Below are 24815 nucleotides of genomic sequence, written 5' to 3'. Positions count from 1 at the left end.
CGAAGATGTGATGTGAAGTAGACTAGACTGAGGTAATTGGACCGCTGTGCTCTCACCTCAAGGCAACATAGCAGCCCTTAATTATTGTCAAGCCTCGCCGGACATTTCATCATTTAAACCGACCAGACGAGATAGAGAACCAGAGGAACGCATCCCCCTCACAACAGCCTCCCCATTCCCCCGTGCGCTTTTACGCTTCTCTTCCAGACTTCCACCCAGGCACGTGTTTAATGAACTTTTCCCCCACGCGTCTCGCACTCTCGAACGATGAAGACGACGCGCAAGTGCCGCGCGATGCTCTCCGTCTTCCTCAACCTGGTGGCGCTGCTCTTCTCCACCACCGCCTTCCTCACCACGCACTGGTGCGAGGGCACCCAGCGCGTGCCCAAGCCCACCTGCAGCCCGCAGCGGCGGCACAACTGCATCGACTACGGCGCCGTCAACGAGACGGACCAGGGCAAGGTGCACTACAGCTGGGAGACCGGCGACGACCGCTTCCTCTTCCGCCGCTTCCACACCGGCATCTGGTACTCCTGCGAGGAGAACATCCACGGTGACGGGACAGGTGAGTGGAGGCGAGGAGCCAAAACTAAACATACAAACTTCCAAAGTTTGATTGTTTTTTGGACAGTACATGTGGGCCAGTAGGACTAGGACACTTAGAATAGTTTAGCCTATATCTGCGTGTGTGTGCGTGTGTCTGTCTATCTATCTATCTATCTATCTATCTATCTATCTATCTGGGGTGCGTGCAACAATACATATTCGTATTGAACACGAGGGTGTACCGAACCGAATGACCCTGTACTGAACAATAGCCTACCACTCCACATCCACATTCCCTTGGAACCCCCTCAAGGACCCCTAGGGGTCCGCAGAGCCCACTTATAGAACCACAACCCTAGAGGTTGGGTACCGTATTGTTCAAAGTTAACAAAAAAATACGCAAGGACATTTCTGTTTATTTTCTTATATTAGTGATGTGTGGTTATTCGGTGACCATGCACGCGCGTGGTGTGGGAGGGAATAAATATAGCCTAGTATGCCCTCAAAAATGATATAGAACAGTGGTTCTCAAACTTAGAAATTTGAAGGTCTCCAGGTCCATTTGGTTCCTTTTGTACACTGTCAAAGTTACAGACTTAGACCCCCAAAAAGGAACCTATAGAGTCCCTGAAATCCACTTTGAGAACACACCACTGCGCTACACTAGCCGTTCCCTTTTAACGCAGTGCATGGTTTTCAACCTTGTTTTAATATCAAGGCCCACAATTTGATGAGATTCAGCCTCTCAAACCCAAGACTTAGAATATATTGTTATCATTGGATAAGATTTAGTCCACAATTCCATATTGATGTGGTACTGTAGGACTATGTGACTAACAGGCAAAAGTTGATCATTATCATAACAATTCATCTATGTTCTCTAATTATGCAGACTTCTTGTAAATCAAAGGAGTAGTTCACAACCAAAATGACTATTCTATAGGGGTCCATTTGGTTACCAACTCTCCATCATTTAGCAGGGGACCACCTGGAACCACCTCAAGGACCACTGGTTGAAAATCACTTCCTTACGGTTAATGCTACATTCATAATGTAACTCAGAGGAGTGTGCAAAAATGGAACCAAATGGACCCATGACACACTGTTGGAGTTGGTTCCAATTATTATTATTTTTTTATTTTTTACTGTGTTGGTGTAGCTGAGAACTAAAGTTAAGGTTTTGTTTATGATGTGTAAAATCGCTGTGTAAAAGTGACGTCCGGTTATAGCTCTAATATATGATAGATCACAAAGTTATTTTATTCCTCCAGGTATATTCTTCTGTGTATGTTTTTTTAGGTATGTTTTTTTAAGTATATTTCTTACAGTAATATATCCTCCATCAGCCTATGTTATTTAGCGGCATGAATTATATTACGCGCATCATGGCGCACGGCTAAAGACAGGCAAACTGTTATATGATGCATTATAAATAGCCCACGGTTCCTGATCTCCCTTTTTGCTGACTTCAGCAATACGCCAACCTGTCGCGGAGAGAGAGAGAGATAAAGAGAGAGAGAGAGAGAGAGAGAGAGAGAGAGAGAGAGCACATAATACCATATATCTACTACCGATGCTGTGTTACTTGTTTTGAATACATTTCCTGAGATCATAATGTTTACCCCACTAGTTCACCTGAGTACAACCCGGGCTGTATATGCAACGCACTGTCACGATGACTTTCAGAGGTTTTGGTGGGGACCCTGGGGGGCTGTCTGTCTCAATGGACATGAACTGTTGCAATCCCTTACGTTCTCAATCCAAAACCGTCTAGAAATCCGACTCGGATGCTTGAAGGTAGGGATGGGACGATATGAAAATGTCATGTCACGATTATTGTGACAAAAGAAATAGCGATTTATGATATTATCACGATAAACAAAATCCATTATCCTGGGGCAGGACATTTACCAAAAAATAGCAGATCTACAAGCTCACAACGCGTCACAACGTGACGCGTTGTGAGCTTGTACCGGTAGATCGGCAATTGTTTGGCAAAGACACCTGATAGAGAGTGAAAAAAAGACTATCAAGACAAGTATGTATATTATAAGTACCATTCACCAATTCTAGAGGGTTTAAGTGGTACCGGATATGCAGCTCAGCAAATAAAGGGTGAATTGATCCCAGGAGGACAATATCACGATAAATTAAATCTCCACGATACGATTATCGCGAGTGTTTTTTATCACGATAAACAATAATATTGTGTATCGTCCCATCCCTACTTGAAGGTATAGTGCAATGATCTGCGGACAGCAGGCTGCAGCTAATGATTAGCCTACTGGAGCCCCTGGGAGGTGCTAAGGAGGCCACTGGGGTGGGCAGTCTGGGCACACATCTGCCATCTGTCACCCTCACCCAGTGAGGGACATGAGATTATTGTGCACAGGGTTTGACTTGTAAACAAACAAACCAGTAAGACTCCCTAATCGGGAGATAAGCGACCGCCAGGTCGCATACACAAACCTTAGAAGGCAATGGTAGCCAATCAGGAGGGAATATGGGAAATGGGACAGATCCATGTTGATGACATGACTTTAGAGATACTGTGTACTGCTTTGTGTGATTTTAGGGCAAAATCTGTAAGAGCAGTGTCCAAAAATGTGTTTTGCAAAAATCGGCATGATGGTGGCGCTAGATGGGACAGATGCATGTTGATGACATGACTGTAGAGATACTGTGTACCGCTTTGCGTGATTTTAGGGCCAAATTCGTACATTTAATACTAGTAAGACACCTTAGGGGCCACAAGCGATAGGTCGCGCCATGTCTTGTGATATATAGTGATATATATATCGGGCCTGTTACCCATATATGGAGACTCCTGGTACCCATATATGGAGATCCATGTACTGTATATGGAGTTATGCTGTGAGACCCCAAACATGCTTACTCAGTTATTCGTTATGTGAAAGTCCTATGACATCTGACATGATACATACAATCCCTTTTATGCCCATATATGGAGATCCCCAGCTATTTGACAAATAGCAAAACAAGGATTAATGTGGTTAACATATGTATACATTTTTAATGATATTGTTGATATAATCAAACAAGACAAGGAGATGTACAGTGAGTGTGCACATTCAATTAATTCTGACCATGCAGAAGCAGGGCATATCAAAAGCAGAGGCTTGTCTGAGCCCAGCATACTACTGTAAAGCTGTATCTGCTACTACTCGACAGCCATGTCACAGTGCAACAGTAGAGAGAGTGCACTATCCCTGGCTGTCTAATAATACATTTTCCACTCTTAAAATACTCTAGCTCCAGGTACAGTACTTCATTGCATAAACCACCTGAACCTCAGCATCCCTACTCTGGGCATAACATAGTAAAAATAGACGATCTACAAGCTCACAATGGATCGTTTTGTGAGCTTGTAGAGCAGCACAGTATAGTTGCGACGGAGGTCCGTTTTTGCTAAGCATAGAGGTTTTAAATTGGTTAAGACAATAGGGAGGCGGTATAAAGAACTGCAGCGAAGCTAAATCACAAAGCCAAGTTAAATGAGGATACGTGTGGGTTGTTGCTGTGAATTGGAGGTTAAGATGAAAAGATTTGTTTTCAAACGCCTCTTAAAATGTCCCCAGAGTTTGCCTCCGCACTATCATTTGGCAGGGGGTGCGTGTTATATATTTGAGTATAGTATCTGTCAGTGTAAAAATGGACTCCGGGAGTTAAACTAACACTCTGGGATTTTGCTGCCCACTCTAGAGCATCTCCTTTCGCTCTAAAGCAGTGGTTCTCAGCCTTTTCAGGCCGTGACCCCCAACATAATCATATTTTAACCCCCACCCTGACCAGCACTAAAAGTTGAGGCATTACATTTTGTATAACATGGCGTTGCGAGGCGTTGTGAGCATGTAGATCTGGTATTTTCACAATTTCTGCCTCTAACATTTGACAATTTGGCCAATGTTTAATTTGTCACAATTCTGTCAAAATTGTCACTTTAGAAATGTGCAGATACCCTCTATATACTTAAACTTTATGTTGGTTTGTTTAATGTGGGATGAGGGAGAAAACAATGTTGCACATTAAGTTAATCATCTGGGGACCCCCCAAAATAATTCGGGGGTCCCGACCCACAGTTTGAGAACCGCTGAACTAAAGAGTAAACGATGCATGAATAAGCTGTACTCCTCGCTACTACTCTATGGCCTGAAGGATGCCTAAAGTAGATGATATCTGACAGATAATTATCAAAGGTTTTTTGGGAGGGTCATTAGTCCAACCTGAAATATAGACATCTCACCCTAAAGTTATAAAATGTTCATACTAACAAGTGATCATTATTTTGTGATTTGTTATCACTGTCCAATTTGTGAGAGGTCTGATGCACTTAAGCCTACTTTGTGGTAGTACTTGGTCCCGTCCTTTTCCCCTTCTACACCTTATCTATTCAGCGAAAATAGGCAACCTACAAGCTGTATTTTTGCCAAAATGTTCACCTACCTTTGCAGAATGTTCACCTTTTATGGCATGCCCAGAATAGGGAGTGTTTGTGTTCAATATCGGTGTTTTGCTTACTTTTTGGCCATTTGGGTGTGTACTGTAAATGGAGTAAAGGATGTCTGGACAACTATCGTCTGAATTTACAATTTATATTTAGTCAAGCTGTGCCTGTGCCCAAACACCACAATGTGTCCGGTAAATACTCCACCAAGGTCGGGTAAACAACAGACTTATTGCTAATAATACAGCTAGCCGTATTATTGTGTTCCTGGCTGATCACACTCGGCTTAATGGGACGAAGGAGTGCTAAGTTTGGATGAAGGTGACAGACAACAGTGAATGGGACATTTGTCACTGGTGTGGAATGAAGGGCAACAACACTCATTCTTTTTCAGACATATTTATTGACAGGAAGAGGCAAGGTGCAGTATATAAAACTGGCAGATAAAGACAGCCCGTTTTAATAAGTTTGTGCAAAGACCAGTAACCTACGTTTGAACCACATAAACCTAGCACCTCTATTATGGGGTCAACATTCATAGGTTATACAGTAAGTGGTTAACAATATATATATAGGTGGTATATAGATGGTTCATTTGGGATCACTGGACAAAAGTACAGTCATCTTTTCACAATTTCAATTTGAATATCCTTTGGTGTGAAAAAACATAATAACATTGTGTTGCTTTGATTGCTTGAATTTTGCTCCTGCATGGTGGTGAATTAGATTGTCAGGGAAATGACGCGGACACATATTCCAGCCTCATATTGGTTCGATAGCTGTTAACAGTGTTGTTTCCGCTACTTTATGACCATAAATTGGCCAGCTGGGGGAGTAATGATGTCAGCGTTCAAAAAGCCTGATCAGGGGTGTCGTACCAAAATTCTGGGCCCTGGGTACTTTAACTATATGAAAAAATGGCAGATATACAAGCTTGTAGATCTGCTATTTTTGAAAAATCGTGAAAATTTGAATATACTTTGAATATTTCAAATCCTTCTAAGGTTTTTTGGAAAAACATATGTTTCTATGTCAGTGGTGCTTAAAACCTTTTCATGTGAAGGACCCCCAAAATTATATGTATTTGGCCACGGACCCCCATCTCAAAATATTTAGTTCCAAGGACCCCCCAGAAGCAACATTTGAGTTACAAATGTTCCCTTAAAAGATACATATATTCAAAGATTTGCACACATATTCACACATTTTCAAAAATAGCAGCTCTACAAGCTCGCAGCACGGCACTCGGGTGCCACGCTTTGAGGTTGTATATCTGCTATTTTTCAATAGCTAAAATAATAGTATAAAATAATTAAGGCCCCTCCACCTTGGACCCTATTAACCCAGTCCCACTTTTTCTCCCCTTGTGACACCCTGTTGCGCACCGCGTCACAAAGTTTTCGGCAGGGAGCGCTCTCCATTCCGACATGTCGCCACTCCAACAGTGACTTCTTATTGTCGGAGTGGCAACACTTCTATAGAGGTTAAGGTTAGGGTTAGGGTAAGAGATAGGGTTAGTGTCGGAATGGAGATTGAGACATGTCGGAAAGAAGACATGTCGGAATGGAGAGATGCACTCGTTTTCGGCACGCGACACCGTCCCACAACGGAGCATAAATGAGGCTTGATGTTGTCGGTGAGATTCCGGCGACTCCACTCGAGGTCTATGGTGTCATTCTGCAGCGTGCGTCTTTCTGTGGATGAACACTTGAAAGAGCTGTTCCACTCTCTCTCACACACACACACACACACACACACACACACACACACACACACACACACACACACACACACACACACACACACACACACACACACACACCGCCATGCTGTTTAATCTGACATTATCTCCCTCGCTTTCCTCTTATCTCCCAATTTCTTCTCACTCTGTCTGTATCTGTTGAGGTATGTCTCTCTCAATCACTCTCTGTCTCGCTCTGTCCCTGTCACGGTCTGTCTCTGTCTCCCTCTGTCTCTCTGTCTCTGTCAAGGTTTGTCTCTCTCAATCACGTCTGTCTCTCTTTCACTCTCTGTCTATCTCTGTTGAGGTTTTGTTTTTTTGAGTGCGTGAGTGTGTGCGTGTAAGACAGAGAGAGAGAGAAAGAGCCACAACATTTTGAGAGATTCACAGAACGTCCAGTGTTTCCCCTAGCCAGAAGCTGAAGGAGTGGGGGAGAATTGCGGAGAGCGGGGGGGGGGCTTCTGAGCTACAGACCCATAAGGGTCTATTTGGTTCATAACTATCTATCATTTGGCTGGGGCCTGGGGACCCCCTGGAACTCCCTCAAGGACCCCTCGGGGTCCCCGGACCCCACTTTGAGAACCAATCCTACTCACCAGTGGTGGAAAAAGTACAGTATCAACATTCTAATGTAGACATACTGTGTTACAACTTACAAGTAGATGTCTGGAATAAAAAATTTAGTGGAATAAGAAAAAGGTACAAAAGTATTGGTGTCAAAATAAACTTAAGTACTAAAAGTAAAAGTTCTCAGTAATCATAACAGTTTCCAAATGTATAAAAAATGAAAACTTAAGTACTAAAAGTAAAGGTTCTCAGTAATCATAACAGTTTCCAAATGTATAAAAATTTTAAAATCCTTTAAAAATAGCAGATCTACAAGCTCTACAAGCTCACAACACGTCACTTTGTGAGCTTGTAGATCGGCTATTTGCGTATAGCCATCATGTCATAAATGTAGTGGAGTAGAAGTAAAAGTATTGAGAATTTGAAATACTCCTATAGTACTTAAGTACAGTACTTGTAAAGTAAATGTAGACTACTAGTTACTTTACACCACTGCTACACAGTGTGTGCATGTATGAAAGAACAGCAAAGTTTATTTCTGACTAGTCAACAATGTTTGTTGCCTAATGACAGTGTTGGTGATGCATCCCTCGTTTCTATTCCACAACATCTAACCAGTGAGAGAATGACAACCATGTTAGCAACTTAGCTCTCTTTAGCATGTGACAAGTAAGCCTACTATTGCCAAACAGCGGTAAACTACATGATTCAGACCCGTCGCTGAGGCACTGCTTTTATCCACAGCCCAAATCTTTTAATTGTACACACCAGTAGCAAATATGCTAACGAGGGGCAAAGACGTAGTCAGTTCAGAATCAGAGGTGCTCAGCGCGACGAGGCAGCTGCCTGACTGACTGACTGGACTTAATGAGAGAGGGGAGGGGGAGAAACTAGACATATACATCTCCTTCCAACCGTATGTAAGCGAGAGAAGTTAGAACGCTATGCTTCACATGAGCGCTACATTGTTGTGGGGGGGAAAAAAATCTTAAAAAAAAAAAAAAAAAAAAAGTGAAAGTGAAAATCATACATTGGCGGCCCTATTTGAAGCAGCGGCGGCCCGCCACTGCTTAATGCATGTAGGGGAAACACTGACGTCAATAAACACTCTTTTAATTAACATTTATTGGTGATGAGCAGTCAAATTGATGTCGCTTTGACCTTTGAGCAGCAGCCTGTACAGTTAGACTTTAGTGCAGTAGAGTGAATTATGTTACAGTACTGCATGCACCCTCAGAGATACACACACCTTAAAGAACTGAAAAGTCGCTTGAATATTGTCGTTGTCGGGCAGAAACCTCATACCGTATGTCCAAAACAGTTTTTACTGTTTGATTATTTGAAAAACATTTTAAAATAGTGGAAAATAGCAGATCTACAAGATTACAACGCCTTGCGTTGCGAGGCGTTGTCAGCTTGTAGACCTGGTATTTTTACTACTTTTGTGACATATGACATCTGAATGGCAGGTTTCAGCAACGATATGCATCAGTATGATCACCGAATTCACCATGGTACCAGCGATGTTGTGTTCAGTTTGTAGACTGGACTCTTTTTAAAACGTTATATTTTATTTTATTCCCAAAAGCAGCAAAAACTCTATAGCAAAGACATGCAATTCCAATTTGGGTAAATGATTGGGTGTTGTGTTCTCCTCTTTAAATGTTTATCCCACAACTTTTGTAACCCATTTTTTCCACTCATTTGCAATTGCCTAAAAGCTGTAACCCCGGGCACAGAGTTCCCCCGGTAGGACGTAGGCGCCCCGGCTGGCCAGGGGGAGGCGGCATTGAGACCAGGATTATTGCATGTTTATTGTGAGGGTACCTACACTAGGGGACACAGGGAGAACATGCAAACGCCACACAGAAAGGCCCTTTTTGTGGTGTTCTTGATATAATGTTATTGTTTTTGTTTTGAAGAAATACTGCAGGCCCTCTCCACAAATTTGTGTGGGCAGTTACTGCAAACGGTGTGTCAAAACCATATCTGAGGGCCCCAATGGCCTAGTGGTTAAGACGCCTACCACATTCAGGCTCTAATGCAGCCTGACAGCGTGTCACAGGTTCGTTTCCCGAGCCTGACGGCCTTTGCCTCGTCTCTCCCTCCCTGTTGTCTGTGTCTCTCTCCACTAACGCAGAACCACACACACAAACACGCTCGCTCGCACGCACCGACGCGCACGCACGCACGCACGCACATTCAAAAATGGCTTTGACACTCATTGTCACATGACTCACGAGACCATGCACGTAATATAGGCTATATATATATACAAAAAAAAACATTTACATTTGTGACAGCAGCAGCTGCATTATCAATCTCGTTAACGACGTCAAATAACAACCGAAATATCAGCCAGACAGTAGCACTAGCAGTGAGATGTGAACAGCTTATCCTTGAGCAGTGAGACACAGTTATAACGTGTGGGCGCAGACAAACGTACGGCACGTTCACATTCTATTGATTTGCAAGCTGGGTCGTAAATTCATGGGATGACTGCAGTGGTGGAAGGAGTACTTTCATTTTTCACTTATTGAGTGAAAGTAGCAATACAGAAATACTCCGTTACAAGTCTGGTATTCCGAATTTTCTTACGAAGTTCAAAAGTATTGGCTTCAAAATAGCCAAATACTTGGCTATTTAAAGTACCTAAAAGTAAAAGTACTCATATATGCAGAATGTCCCATTTCAAATGGGACATTCGTAATGCAATGCGTTGTGAGCTTGTACAGTACTATTCTCAAATAGCCGAATAGAGCTTAAGAGGTTAATGTATGTTTAGTGACAAAAATCTAAACCTAAAAGTAACTAGTAAGTTTTCAAACAATTGTGGTGGTAAGTAAATGTACTGAAAAATAGCAGATATACAAGCTCACAGCATGGCACAGAGTGCCGTACTGCGAGCTTGTAGATCTGCTATTTTCTTTTTTCTAATCTTGATTTTTTTGTCCAAGTCTTTGAATATACGTATCTTTTTAAAAGCGAACATTTGTAATCAAATATTTGCTTCTAGGTGGTCCCTGGAACAACATATTTTGAGATGGGGGTCCGCGGCCAAATACATGTAATTTTCGGGGTCCTTGACATGAAAAAGTTTGAGAATCACTGATTTTGAGGAAGTATTTAGAAGACATTTATAGAATCGGGTCAAAAATATAAGACTTGCACAAATGTTCACGATTTTTTTCAAAAATAGCAGATCTACAAGCTCGCAGCGCGGCACTCGGTGCCGCGCTGTGAGCTTGTATATCTGCTATTTTTCAATAGTTAAAGCATTAAATAACTATAACTGCCTCTCTGCAGCCTGCCTGAAATGACTTTGCGTTTTTGACGTGTGCAGCTGCACCGTGGGTACACATATCCGTGCTCCTGTGGAGAGAGTGATTATACTCGTGTCAGAGTCGTTAGGGAGCACTGGAGCTTTTATTTATTTATTTGTTGATTTAAAGTATCGTTGTCTCCTAAAACTATTGAATACAAATCTGTGGATGTTGGATGGTCATACTGTATACTGACTTTCTCTAATTATCAGCACTGCTGTGTTGTGGTGTTTAGATTCCGATTTCCTTGAGTATTGTCCACTTTCGTGTTTTCGTAAATAAAATAGCAACAAACCAATTAAGCTCTTCATCATGGGTCTTCAACAGGGGGTCCGGGACCCCTAGGGGGTCCTCAGAGTTACTACAGGGGGTCCTCCAAATATTTGTGTGACTTTTTTTTTCTCCTTTTTTATATTAACCACTTGAACACCACTTGATCCCTAGCGTCCATATTCTGAGAACTTTAGCCAAAAGTATCTTTCGGCAAAGAGCTTTGGTGTAGAGGGGGAAAAAAAGAGCAGATTAATTACATAGTGAAAGGTCAAGTTTATTAAGTATTGACGGTTCAAGTGGTTAAATATCTGAAAACCCACATTAACATGAATCCAAAATACACTCAGATCATGCTGTCAATCAATGAAACTATATGGAATCTATGAACAGGTTGGGTGGGGGTCCCTGCTTCATCTCTCTCTCAGCTAAGGGGTCCCTGGCCTGAAGTCTACATACTTCGTTGACTGGGGTCCCCCAGGGGTCAATACCTGTTCCCCTCCTTTTTTTCCATCAGCATCTTTATCTCACCGAAAATACTACAAGCTCATAACGTGCATTGGGAGCTTGTAGGATTGTTGGATCTGGGGATCCACATGGGATTGGTGGGGCTCCAATTTGGATCTTGGACTTCATGTGGCTAGCCTATGACGTCAGTCATCTACATACTGTTTCTAAGACGTACTGTATGACTCCAAATTTGGTTTCAGCGCGATTAGTGATGACATCTATTAAATTAAAGTTAAACAAAAAGTATAACTCATGTGAGATTTTGGAGAGATTAGCTCCGTACACACAGACAGGCAGACAGACAGACAGACCCTTGTGTAGACGGCTCGCCTCTGATCAAACATGCCGTTCGTCAGTCAGAACAGCTACATTTTCAACATGTACTGAAACGTCTGCTGCTTTATTTACGAAACGAAATCTCCTGATAATCCCTCCTGTCAACATTGTGTTCAAGATTCAACAGAAGAACAGACTCTTGTGTTTGCTATTTCATTTCCACAGCAAGCAGATGAAGTTCCCTCCATGAATGTATATAAACACAGCAAAGCAGATTTTATTCCTGATAGCTGGTGATGTTCCGACACACGGTGTGTGTGTGTGTGTGTGTGTGTGTGTGTGTGTGCGTGCGTGCGTGCGTGTGTCTGAGACACAGACTGAGTAGACAAAAATGTTGCCATATAGTAATGAGTATTGATACTGTAGGTAGAACATTGGTGCTTTAATATGCTTACTTATGTCACTCACTGGTAAGCTTACTATGACTGAGTTTAGAAACTGAGGTTGCATTAAAACAACTCAATGTGAATGCTGTCTGAAAACAAGTTAGTGTTTCATGACTTCAGGACCATGGACAGAGGCACAGCTAGTCTCAGTGCCACGGCATGAATTCTGAACCATGGACAGAGGCACTGCTATTTACTTCTCTTCAAAAGTTTATTATATTAATTAGGAATATTTTTGACCCGATTCTCTCCTTCTTCTAAATGAGTGGTTCTCAAACTTTTTCATTTCAAGGACCCCCAAAATTACATGTATTTGGCCGCAGACCCCATCTCTAAACAGGGACCACCCAGAAGCAAATTTGTAGTTACAAATGTTCACTTTTAAAATGATATATTAAAAAAATCAAGATTTTTCAAAATTAGCAGAAGCTTGTATATCTGCTATTTTTCAATAGTTAAAGCATTAAATAATTCTAGGCCTAAATGGGTTGGTTGAAGCAAAGGAGCCGCAATGCAAATGCCAACATATAATATGAGTGGAGCACCATGCAGACTTTTACAGTGGAACATTATTCAATACATGCACACAATGGATTACTGTTGGTATGATAGCCCCTGTTTCACAAAACCATCTATAATCATTAAAGGTGCAATTAGCGCTAAACGGCATCCTATCAGAGATTAAATACAGAGCAGGGCTGCCTGAGAGAGAGAGAGAGAGAGAGAGAGAGAGAGAGAGAGAGAGAGAGAGAGAGAGAGAGAGAGAGAGAGAGAGAGAGAGATTCAGACATAATTTATCTTACCACAGTGAGTAGGTAAGATAATGGTTTTTCTATTGTTCTGATATGGCTGGTGGCTGTTGTTACAGTAAGCATCGCGGCGTGTTGTAAACCACTTTGGCTAGTTTATATTTTGGACGGTCAGTATCAATAAAGCATTGTGATAGACAGAGACTGCGCTGCGACACGTTGTGAGCTTGTAGCTCTGATATTTTTTGAACGGTAACACCCACGAGCAACCAAGCATAAAGCGACTTGGTCTTCTCCACTTGTCCCTTTTTATTTATTGACCAAAATGTCAATATATTTAGTCATATAGTTCTCTCCAAAGGTTTCCAGCTTGAAATGCCCAGGGCAATGCGCCCCCCAAAAAGTATTTACCATAGAAATGAGGACCCCTAGGGGGTCCTGGACCCCCTGTTGAAGACCCCTGAATACTAATTGTGACGTTAGGAGGAGTCATAAGGTCCCTGACGAGCCGAGTCATTCTTTAATTACATTTCGGATTCACGTCTAATCGGCTGCCAGGCTCACCGTTTGACTTGGCACGTTTACACTACAGCACACCGCCTTACACACTCTCATCTCTAATTAGTTTTAGCGATATAGCTTCTCTGATAAACTGGCTGCTCTACGTTGACAGGCCTTGAGAAACACATTCACTGGACTCTGTGACTCTTTCTGTCACAAATAGTCACTTTCAAAATCATCATATGGAAAACATCTCTAGCTGTAGCGTGGTTTCATTCTCAGCTGAGAGGATCGGCTGAGAAGAGTTTATCTGGGCACCAAGGAACCAGAGCACAGAATGACAAACACAAGTTTGTGATGACCTTTTATGCTTCACAGAATGGCCACATAACAATTAACATTTCCTCATTGTCTTTGTAAATCAATAAGACGATGCGATATGTGATCACAAATCTTCACCCAGCATTCATTACACTGAGTACTGTATATCCAATCGAAGGCAATGACGAATGTCTGCGTGATACTCTCCCTCTCCCCCTCCCTATCTCTCTCTCTTTCTTCCTCCCCCGGTCCCCCCCCTCCCCCTCTCTCTCCCTCTCTCTCGTGCGTGCCGATTCAGAATGGGTACACACTATTGTGTATTATTATTTTATGCTTTAACTACGGTGCCGCGCTGCGAGCTTGTAGATCTGCTATTTTTGAAAAATCATGAAAATTAGAATTTTGACCCGATTCTATAAGTGTCTTTTGAATCTTTCTAAGGAAAAAACTATGTTTCTATGTCAGTAATCTGGCCAGCCATCGTCAAAGAAAAGGTTTATGGCACATGCATGCCATAAATTCCATAGGGATAGATCACACATGACATTTATGACATCATCAACTTGCGACGGGAATTTCCCCTATTGAGTGAAAGATTAGCTATTTCTAGAAGAAATAAAATAATTGAGGTGTTTTTAATTTTACATTGTAGTTTTATAGGACAATTATAATGTATTAATGCATATGTGTCACATTAGCCAGGGATCCCTTTAACAACTTGAACCCTAGTGTCCATATTCTGAGAACTGTAGCTACTTGTAGATTGGCTATTTTCGTCAAAGAGGTTTAGTGTAGAGGGGAAAAAGAGCAGACTACGTACAGACTAAAAGGTCAAGTTTATTACGCAAATTGAAATTAATCCATACACTGATTATTGTGCTGTCAAACGAAGGTTGTGGGGGTCCCCGCTTGGGCCGCTTCATCTCTCTCTCAACTAAGGGGTCCTTGGCCTGAAAACATTGAAGACCCCTGTGCTACAGTCCACTATCACGTCTCTCCCTCTCTCTCTCTCTCTCTCTCTGATAAGATGGCCAAATGAACAGGTGTAAAAATAGAATGATTGTCATAAGTGAAGGAACTTCACAATCATCAACACACTGCTCCATTGCCTCCCATATACTACACCTCCTTATTCTGTTGGCCTTCTGTCAAACAAGAACAAAACTCCTTTCATAACTGCTGACGGCTGACCTTTACTGCAGTTTTATGGGCTCTCTCCTCCCTACCTGAACATTATTCAGTACTCAGGGAAGGAATTGCAAATTTCCGTCTGAGAACAATGTCAACATGCCCAGACTGCAAATCAACAGAGGCCATATAGTCATAGATCAGATAGAAGAAGCCCGTATAAAAGTGACTCGTCCTCTCGGAGCAATAGGACATTATTCAAAATGACAAGCAATTGAAAAAGAATGCACAGGTGGCTCAACCAGTGGTGCATCTGACCAGAGCTGTTTTTAATTATTTTCAGTACACGTCCAATTTAAGTACTGATTTCTGTGACTTAGCCAAACCACTAATAGTATGACAAATAGCGAAAAAGTTCTCATGCCTTTTCTTGGCAAGGACCATGCACCAAAATGATATGTAATTGGCTGCGGCCCCCTCACCCCATCTGAAAATGTTTTGTGTCAGGGGCCCCCAGAAGAAAAGATTTGTGTTAAAAATTAAAATAAAACGTATGTTGCTATATAGCTCAAACTAAAATGACACAGTTGCTTTCCCAGTTTTACTGGATTAATTAACCATTCCACTACAGAAGACTTTACAGATTTAATCTGTGAACTGTGTGAAGCTTGGGAGCCAGTTTCCGGTGAAGAGAAAGTTAATGTGAATCTCAAGAATAGCGTTCCGGTTGGGGGCGTGGTTGAACATCTAATGCATGTACAATGAACATCTCTGCGAATATCTTTGTTTGCAAGAACAAATAGTGTTCTTGTGAATCACCTCTGCATAAAGACGCCCGTTTCCATTTGGCCCGAAGGAGACAGAGCTTCACCACGCCAGTTGACATGCCCACAAGCTGCCCAGCCTGTCAATACTGCGCTGAGAAATTAGACGCGGCTGAGTATCACCATACTATTTTTCACAATCCTGTATTGATCGGCCAGCCCCTCGTGTCGATATGTATCTGGGGCTTAAAGTTATCCGGCACTCAGTGGCGGAAGAAGTACTTCCATTACTGCAATGTAGAAATGCTCTGTTTCAGGTAAAAGTACGGAATTCAAAATTTGAGTAAAAGTACAAGCATTGGTACCAGTTTTCCAATACATTTATTTTGAAAAAAGAAATGTAGGCCTATGTAGGTTTTGACTATGCATAATAGGCGAACATTCAATCAAAATACCAGATCTGCAAGCTCACAGTGTGGGAAAGAATCATGGGGCGAAAGTGTCGACTCCTGTCAGTAAAGTCTACAGGTTTTTAGTGGGAAATGCATGGTTAGAAGATACAATCAGTTGTTTAACAGTCAAATGGTCGCAACACATTACTGTTTTACAGTATAACCCATAACCCGGAGGGACTCACTGGAATTCACCCTTTGTTAGTCTTCTGGTTGGTCCCTGACTGACCAACCAGCAGGCTCTATCTGCCTTGTCCCACCCTGGTTTCGCCTTTTTTATGTTGAATTTGCTAAAACATAATTTTTGGAGAAATAAAAACATTTAAAAACTATACTGCCACTGAGCAGCTCCATTCTACTGAAACCAAGTTTGAAATTTGAATTGAACACACAGAATAACAATACGAAGCAACTGAATTAAAATGGTAGTGGATGGAATGTCCCACTGAGTGTTCCACCAAGACACATCAACCAATGGGTGTGACGAGGGGCGGGACAACGGGCGGGACTTGACAAAGGGTGAATTGCTAGTTGATTGTCTAACAGCAGCTGGTCAACAGCTGATTGAGTAGGCTACGCTTTAGGATACGTTCATGATATTTCAAAGGGGGAAATCCTGCTCAGCTGAAATTCTTTTTGAATATTGTCTGTATTAATATGTATATATCAAATATTCATTATACTGTACTGCATGGGTCAGCAACCTTTTTGAAATGAAGTGCCACGTTTTTATTTTCTTGAGTGTCGGTGTGCCATGTCAACATACGGTACATTTTAATGACAAATATTTTGTCATATTTTGATTGGCAGGACATTGTTATAAGTATCATTAGACCCAGAGCAATAATCCATCTCCCCGACTCCCTCCCCAGTCAGAGTTCAGAGTTTTAATGAATGTAGTACTATCTGCAAGATGCAATTTGCTATAAATTAGCTAACTTCATTTAATTGACCACATTTACATTTTTTAATGACAAATATTTTGACATATTTTGATTGTCAGGACATTGTTCTAAGGATCATTAGACCCAGAGCAATAAACCACCTATCTCCCTAACTCCCTCCCCAGTCAGAGTTCAGAGTTTTAATGAATGTAGAATTTTGTGCAAGATGTAATTAGCTATTCATTAGCTAACTTCATTTAATTGACCACATTCAAAAAAAGTTTTGTTTTTAAAATAAAAATCCTCTCTCTCAAACTTCTGCCAGTGTGCCGGCGATCACCCTCCCCTGTGCCAATGTTGGCACCCGTGCCTAAGGTTGCCTACCCCTGCTGTACTGTATATAAAACGCTGTTGTTCAAACTGCCCACGTACTGTAGTTACTTTGAGTTTCTACCCTCAGTTTGAATGGTATTGGCAATGGAATACGGCGTCTGTATTCCATTGCACACATTCATATACAGTACACACATTCACACGGCCATAACTTTGCCCATTGATTACATCTGTTACCTAAGCCATTACGTTTAATATCTCTAAAGCCATGTCCCAGGCCCTAAAATAGTCTTTTGTGGCTGCGAGGACTGCCAACGGACGTATTATCATCACCTTTCATTTGATGAGAGGACACTTCATCCTCATAACAGTAGACAGACAAGGGCAGGCGCGTGCGTGGGCGCATGCACACACACACACACACAAACACTCACGCACGCACGCGGGCACACACATAAACACTGTGGTTGGACTCTCCAGAGCTATTGTACACTCCACCGTCCGTGACACTATGCTACCATGCTATCATGATGGATGGGCACGGGGAGGACGCTACACAGACTGCATTCACCTTTGTCTTTCTTACAATATTATTTAGTCATGAGTTCCTCTCATCACAACACACAGTAGATTTATACGGCACGTAACCTCAAACATGCCCTCCTTCCCCATTAGCAAGCCAACACATTTGTCTTGAAGGAGAGCTTACGCTGTCAAATCCTGAGTGTTCATTTAACTCAGAGAGTGTACGAATGTGTACACTCTGGGTCCTATTTGACGTTGTGCCATGGTGCATGGTGCCATGGAGCCTTCCCTAATGAACTTGAGCTTTGATTGGAGTATGACAGTGTGACATAATGGCCAGCAGATCTGTGAATGAGGAATAGGAAAAGAGCTGACGGACAGCTGATTCCAGCTGGGCCGGGCTAGACTCTTGTGTCCTGCATAAATTAACACCAAAGCTTCATTGAACTATACTGTAGCAGTAACTGCAAGTTCAAGATTGGACATGGAGGCAACAGCCTTAAAGGGCAACTTTGTTTTTTTACAACAAGGGTTTATATTGTATTAGATTGCAATTAGAGAAAAGAAAAGGTGAGTGTTAAAATGTTTTCATTTGCTTTGTTCTATTGTTTTATCGCGTTTACCGTGCTAAAATGTTGGGCATGCGTATTGCGTACGCATGGGGGCATGCGTACAAGTGGCTAAATATGTCTTATTAGACCCAATAAGCCAGCAGTTTCTTTATTGCTATTTACAGTAACACTTCTAGCCCCCATAAGTCACATCCAACCATGAAAGGTTGCGTTTTATCTTGGGAATGGGCTTTATTCTGTGTAAAATGACATATTTAGCCACTTGTACGCATGCTACCAACCACTGAAATAAGAAGCTCTAAAACAATAGAAAGAAGTAAATGAAATAATTTTAACACTCACCTTTTATATTCTTTAATTACAATCTAAAATATGAACCCTTGTTGTAAAAAACTAAAGTTGTCCTTTAAAAGACTCTCTGCAGTATGTTGTGTTTTTTATGCATGTCATTGAGTGAAATATCACAATACTGTTAAATTGTTTATGTCTACGGAAGTGAAGATGACACCCCGACAAAGATGGGAGATAAAAGGGAGAGGAGAACAGACTTAGAGTATTTGAAGCTATGCTCGCTAGTTAGCGATGCATTTTTTAAAAGACTATTTTTAAGGCATATGGTGTAATAATACTAAAGCATTACACCCACAGTTATTTCCGACCTTGCATTGTGATTGGCTGAGAGTGCAATTATAATCTCCAGAAATAGCACTCCACACTGAACGCATCCACTTTATTTACCTTACCTGTAGCCTAGCAACGCCTGGCAGCCGCTGTTAGTAACAAAGGAGTTTTAGTTTTATTTGCCTGTAATCGTCGATGTTAATCAGAGGCGTCACAAGGGGGGGGGGGGGGGGGGAGTGGGACTGAGTTACTAGTGCCCAAGGTGGAGGGGGCCTGGAATTATTTTATGCTTTAGCTATTGAAAAATAGCAGATATACAAGCTCACAGATCTACAAGCTGCGAGCTTGTAGATCTGCTATTTTTGAAAAGTCCTGAAATGTGTGCAAATCTTTGAATGTATGTATTTTTTAAGCGAACTTTTGTAACTCAAATTTTGCTTCTGGGGGGGTCCCTGGAACTCAATATTTTGAGTCCGTGGCCAAATAGATATCATTTTAGGGGTCCTTCACATGAAAAGGTTTGAGCACCACACAGAAACATAGGTATTTAAAAAAAAAAAACAGAAGGATTTTAAATAATCAAAGACTTGCACATGATTTTTCAAAAAATACAGATCTACGGTAGTAACGGTACAAGCTCGCAGCACGGCACTCGGTGCCGCGCTGTGAGCTTGTATATCTGCTATTTTTCAATAGTTGAAGCACAAAATGTGAGTGAATCCTTGTACCCAGGGCCCAGAATTTGGTGCGATCCCTGATTATGAAAGCCTTGCTGAATGCATCTCCAGAAGGAAGCGTTTTTCATTTAACCCTTGACCTCCCTTTCAGTCATACCAAAGACAAAAAAATACCCATAATCCCCTGGTTGGCTCATTAAAGCCTAAAGTGGTTCTCAAACTGTTTCTAATTTCGACTTGTACGCTCTGGGAGCGTACAAGTGGAACATGAGAGGGCAGGAAAAGTTTTTCTGGTTTGCTTGGCGCCCTGGCAAAACCACAGCGTGCTCCTCAGCATAATATGACCCGAGCCGCCTAATGTCCTCTGGCTGCAGAAAGCGCTTCTGTCGAGGTTTCTCCACTGAGCCAGTGTTAATTGTGTTTTAGTCATAGTCTTCTTGAGTCAAATTTCATTTATTTTTAGTCGTATATTAGTCATTTGAAATGTTTTAGTTTTAGTCTTTTAGTTGACTAAATATCATAAGGTTTTAGTCGACTAAATCTACAGTTGATTTTGTCTTGATAATGATTTTAGACTTGGTTGCATGCTGAAAATAGCCAATTTCAAGCTCACATTCACAACAACACGTCGTGCTGCGATGCATTTTGAGCTTGTAGATCTGCTATTTTCAGAGAGCACCACCCGAGCGCAACCAAAGTGAAATCTTGCCTGTTATTACCGGATTTTGGCTTTAACACATTTTAGACAGAAGAAATTTAAATTTACGGGGGTTTTCTCCTCTAGTGAAGACTAATGATTTTCTTTCATAAAACGTCCCGCGAAGCTCGGCCAATGAGCCAAGTGTGGGACATACATACAGTAGGTACATACAAACAGACAAAGCCAGATGTTGGAGCAGTTAGCATCGCTCAAAAAGACCCAGTGAGAAGACTCAACTTAATTTAGCTGCGGTCACAAACAGAACCATATGAACCCATTTGGTTCCATGATATTTGTCAATGCACGGGCTCAGGTGACACCTGTCAGCGGGGCGGGGAGGGTTGGGCGGGAGGAGTAGGATGAAGGCCTGCGTGCTCCCGGTGGGGGCTCCTCCCTGGCCGCTGTGTTTGAGGAGGAAATAATTGGCATATACAGTATAGCGACTAAATTGGGGAGAAAATAAAAATAAATCCACAAAGGATTTGAAGATGAAGATAACGATGGCTGAGTCATAAGAGTGTGTGAGAAATAATTTTGATGTCAGGAGCACTCAGTGAGTGCATGAGAAAGAGACTAAATGAGACTAGCGCAACTAAAGCGAGACTAAACGAATTGATTTGCATTATGTGAGGAACAAAAACTATATGTGGCGACAACCAGAGCCAACCACTGGAACCACAATTATGTTTTTCCCTTTTTTCTAAACCGGATCGCACGGCTAGTTTTAGAACACGAAAGTCACACTGCATATGAAGTGAAAATATATACAAATTAATATAATTCATTACTAGTACGTCTGCCTCAGTTTTGGTGTTGGAAGCTGTTATGGCTTCAGCACTGTCTGTCTGTCTGGCTGCTGGCTGGCTGCTTGCTGGCTGGCTGACTGGCAGGCTGGCTCACTGGCAGACTGGCTGTCTGGCTGGCTGGATTTTGGCATCCTTGGCTGCCTGCATGCTTGACTGCTGTTAATGTTATTGGCTCATATTTTGATAAATGTCTGGGCAAAAACTTGAATGAATAAAATTATGGTAACAAATTAAATTAAAGTCGATGCAAGACGCTGTTTGAATGCCAAAGAAATAACACTAGATTATGTTCCACACTGGATATGTAGTTTGTGGAATATTTGTAGCAGAACCAAGGTAGCAGGCTTGTCAACATATTTAACTGCTTACTTACTTACGTAGGCTATAATGTACACTGTACTTATTTGCACAACATATTTTATGTTCTTCAACTAGGCTAAAATAGAGTAAAAACATATTTTTTATATATACATAATATCATCTAACGTGAATAACATATCAGACAGTCTATATTTCCCAAAAGGGAACACTTGTACTGTATTTAATTCAGTCTGAACAGAAGCAGGGATAAAACATTTCCCCACTGGTGATATCAAAAGCAAGGCATGGATCATTTATCGTCATGTAAACGATATCACTGTAGTAATGAATTCTTTAATTGTGGGCCTTCCCATCTCAGAAAAAAGCTGCCTAATCCGTCCCATGTTTTAGACCAGCAAAGAGTCTCTGACACTCTGATTTTCTTTTCTTTTCTTTTTAATTTCTTCTTTTTTTTCTGACCGGGAGATACAGTAGTTCTTTTGCTGTCGAAAAGTGAAGAACTAGGTTGAGATTAGCCACTGACTCTGCATACTACTCCTGCCTTAAGGCAATACATCACTCATAACATATGAGATATGAGGCTGTCATTCCCCAAAAGCCATCTATTCACTTGGAAAGACATTTCTTACTTGAATGAATCATTGCGTGTTCCAAAACCAGGGATGATATCTGCACGCAAAGCAGCTGATAGCCTACTCTAGTCTAAAAGCTCCACTAGAGAATGTGCTTCTCTATGAACAAACTGTATGAGTCCGCCAGAGTCCTGTGATCTCACGTCTCACTAAGTGCATACTGTAACATAACATAACCTTTTGGACCGATGGTGACAGTCGAGGAAAGGTCATGGAATTATCAAATGGTTAGGTTTATGGTTAGGTTTAGGCATAGTTTGAATCTAGAATTATACAACTGGTAGTTTCGACAAAGCAATCTGATTGTTTGAAACAATCATGTGACCGTGATGATAACTAGCATTATGTAACGCCCTCATCAAGCAAAGAAATCAGATGTGCCGGTCGCAAAAGAGCTGAAGCGCTCCCCTCTCCCCACATTATGCTAGCGGCTAAACTAGCAGTTTTCATGTGAAGTTAATGGACATAGTAGCTAAATGTGGCATTAAATATTTTGTAATTCCTATCAAATATCTTAATTACAATGAAATGAAGTTGACGTGTTTTTAAGGGCAACAGTTGTATAATCGCAATATGACACTCGATAACGGAGCCCTTCAGGCTCGTTCCTGAGGCAACGCAGGTGTGATTATGTTGACGATATTGCACACGCTCTCGTGTCATATTGCTTAAGTAAACCACAAGACACGCCTCAAGTTCACCTGTGACAATAGGATGTTAAGCATTACAAGTGCCTTTGCCATTTCAGTTGCTTAAGAAGAACTACGTTTCTCAAAGTTAAAACACTTTTCTAGTTTAATAATTTCCTAGTCTGAGATGTTGAATACTGTAGCTGTTGTCTGTGAACTTTCAAACTTTCGTCAGATTGAAACCAACTGAAAACGTAGTGGATTTGAAATACCGTAATTGACACCTGAAAAATAGACGAAATCTGTGTTAATCGCAGCAACCGTATTAGGTGTCGGATCTCCGCCCAGCTGAGGGCAGTTCAATCAATAACTTATTAGCGAACATCAGCAACTCCATCACAAAACCCGAAACACAATCTCATGTTGTGATGCACGGGGCTATTGTCCTCACTCATCACTAATACGCTGCACAGCATTGCAAACGGATGTTGTAGAGTCATACATTTTTGCAGCTTTTATATACAAAATATCCATTATTCTCCAAGTTGGTCGCTTAAATGGATAGTAATGATGAGTTCAGACACGTGTACACATATTAGATATCAAAGGGGGCTTGAGCCCCTGCCCTCTTATCCACCTGTAAAAAGTGCCCTCTCCAGACTATGAATGCAGTTTTTACTATGCCATACCCGAAGGCAGCATTCAAGAGAATTGCCTTGTCCAAACTCTCCCTTAACTTGAATGCAGCATCTTATGCTGAAGGAATTGCCCTCTCTGTGTAGAAATCCATGCTGTTATGCCACATCTCCAGTATTGACTTGATTATGCTTAGTTCAGTGTGGTATCAAGCACCGAAAATAGCCGACCTCCGAGCTCACAACACGACGCACTGCGACTCGTTGTGAGCTTGGAGGTCTGCTATTTTCGATATTTTCACCAAAAGGCCCTTTTATAAATGTCAGCCCCTGCCTCTCTAACATTCTCTGCACGTCCCTGAATGACTGCATAGTGTTGTATCACAGTGAATGAATCAGGAATCATTTATTTATACAGGTCTCATACAGGTTCTGCACCAAAAGCAGCAAATGTTTTGGTGTGACCTGTCGTGTGGAACATGTCACACCAAACCTTTTGCTGCTTGTACAGAACACATGACAGAAGTCAGAGCACTCTATAAAGGTCCTCGGCATGTGATTCCTATTTGGGGATGATTTTGCGTGGCATAATTTGTAAGAAATGTTCCCCAATTTGTTGCCAATTAATTCCTCCCCACAAATGTCTGTGTTGCCATATGCAGTTGTACCCTATTGGCTCACCTGCCAGTGAGGAGCCCCCACCGGGAGGGTGTAGTGCCTCCGTTCTACTCATCCAGAGTATTTGCAGTGTACCGTAGATGCTCGGCCAAGCAAGATGCACTGTGGGGTATTCGAGCCCCTAGACTCAACGATGGTGGGCAGGTACTTTGTCCATGTACCACTGCGCCACCCGGGCACCCGAAACCCTGTTTGACGGTCATTGCCATAAGACTCACAAGATCATTTTTGCCTAATTTGGGAGCAAACATGTTTCTGCAACAAACAGTGACTTGGCATTTGTAGCATAAGTGAAATTGATTTTGGCTGTGCATTGACTATAGCGGCCCCTCAATGTGAGATTACATTTTGGTAGCCAATCTGAATGAAAAATCAACCTGTTATAACGCCACCATGAGGCCGATTTAGGTGGACAGAATGTCCGCCTATGAACAGGGATGCTGTAGGATTCATGTGGTTAAGCCCTGGGCTGGACGAGTGTAGAAGATAAGCTGCTGTTGGCCTTGTCTCAATCGCCACTTAGTCCCCGGTGCCATGAGGCTCTTGGTGTGACCCACTTGTGACAGCACTTGTGGATCACGACCCACCACTACAGAGACACTGGTCAAGGGGGCTTCGTGAAAACTGTGGCTCTTGCACTTCCGGACAATAAGCCTATGGGAATACTGAGAACGCTCTTAATAACGAAAATCTTAAAATTCAAGAGGTACGCTCCTTGAATTCATAGAGGCTTATTTTCTTTG

The 24815-nt window shown here is 41.9% G+C and overlaps 1 protein-coding gene across 1 annotated transcript in view; it reads left to right on the top strand.

Moving 5' to 3' along the window:
- Positions 1–267: 267 nt before the first annotated feature.
- Positions 268–24815, top strand: part of gsg1l (gsg1-like) — a gene marked incomplete at both ends in the record, with an annotated part of 56416 nt that continues 31868 nt past the window's right edge. Inside the window, one exon of the mRNA XM_080723108.1 lies at positions 268–553. Within this exon, the coding sequence (XP_080579234.1) occupies positions 268–553 (286 nt within the window). The remainder of the gene's footprint in view (positions 554–24815) is intronic.

Source organism: Nannobrachium achirus (assembly GCF_963921795.1).
Source record: "Nannobrachium achirus genome assembly, chromosome: 4".
Taxonomy (NCBI): Eukaryota; Metazoa; Chordata; class Actinopteri; order Myctophiformes; family Myctophidae; genus Nannobrachium; species Nannobrachium achirus.
Note: the sequence above shows the minus strand (reverse complement) of the source record. Positions and strands in the feature narration are given on the sequence as shown.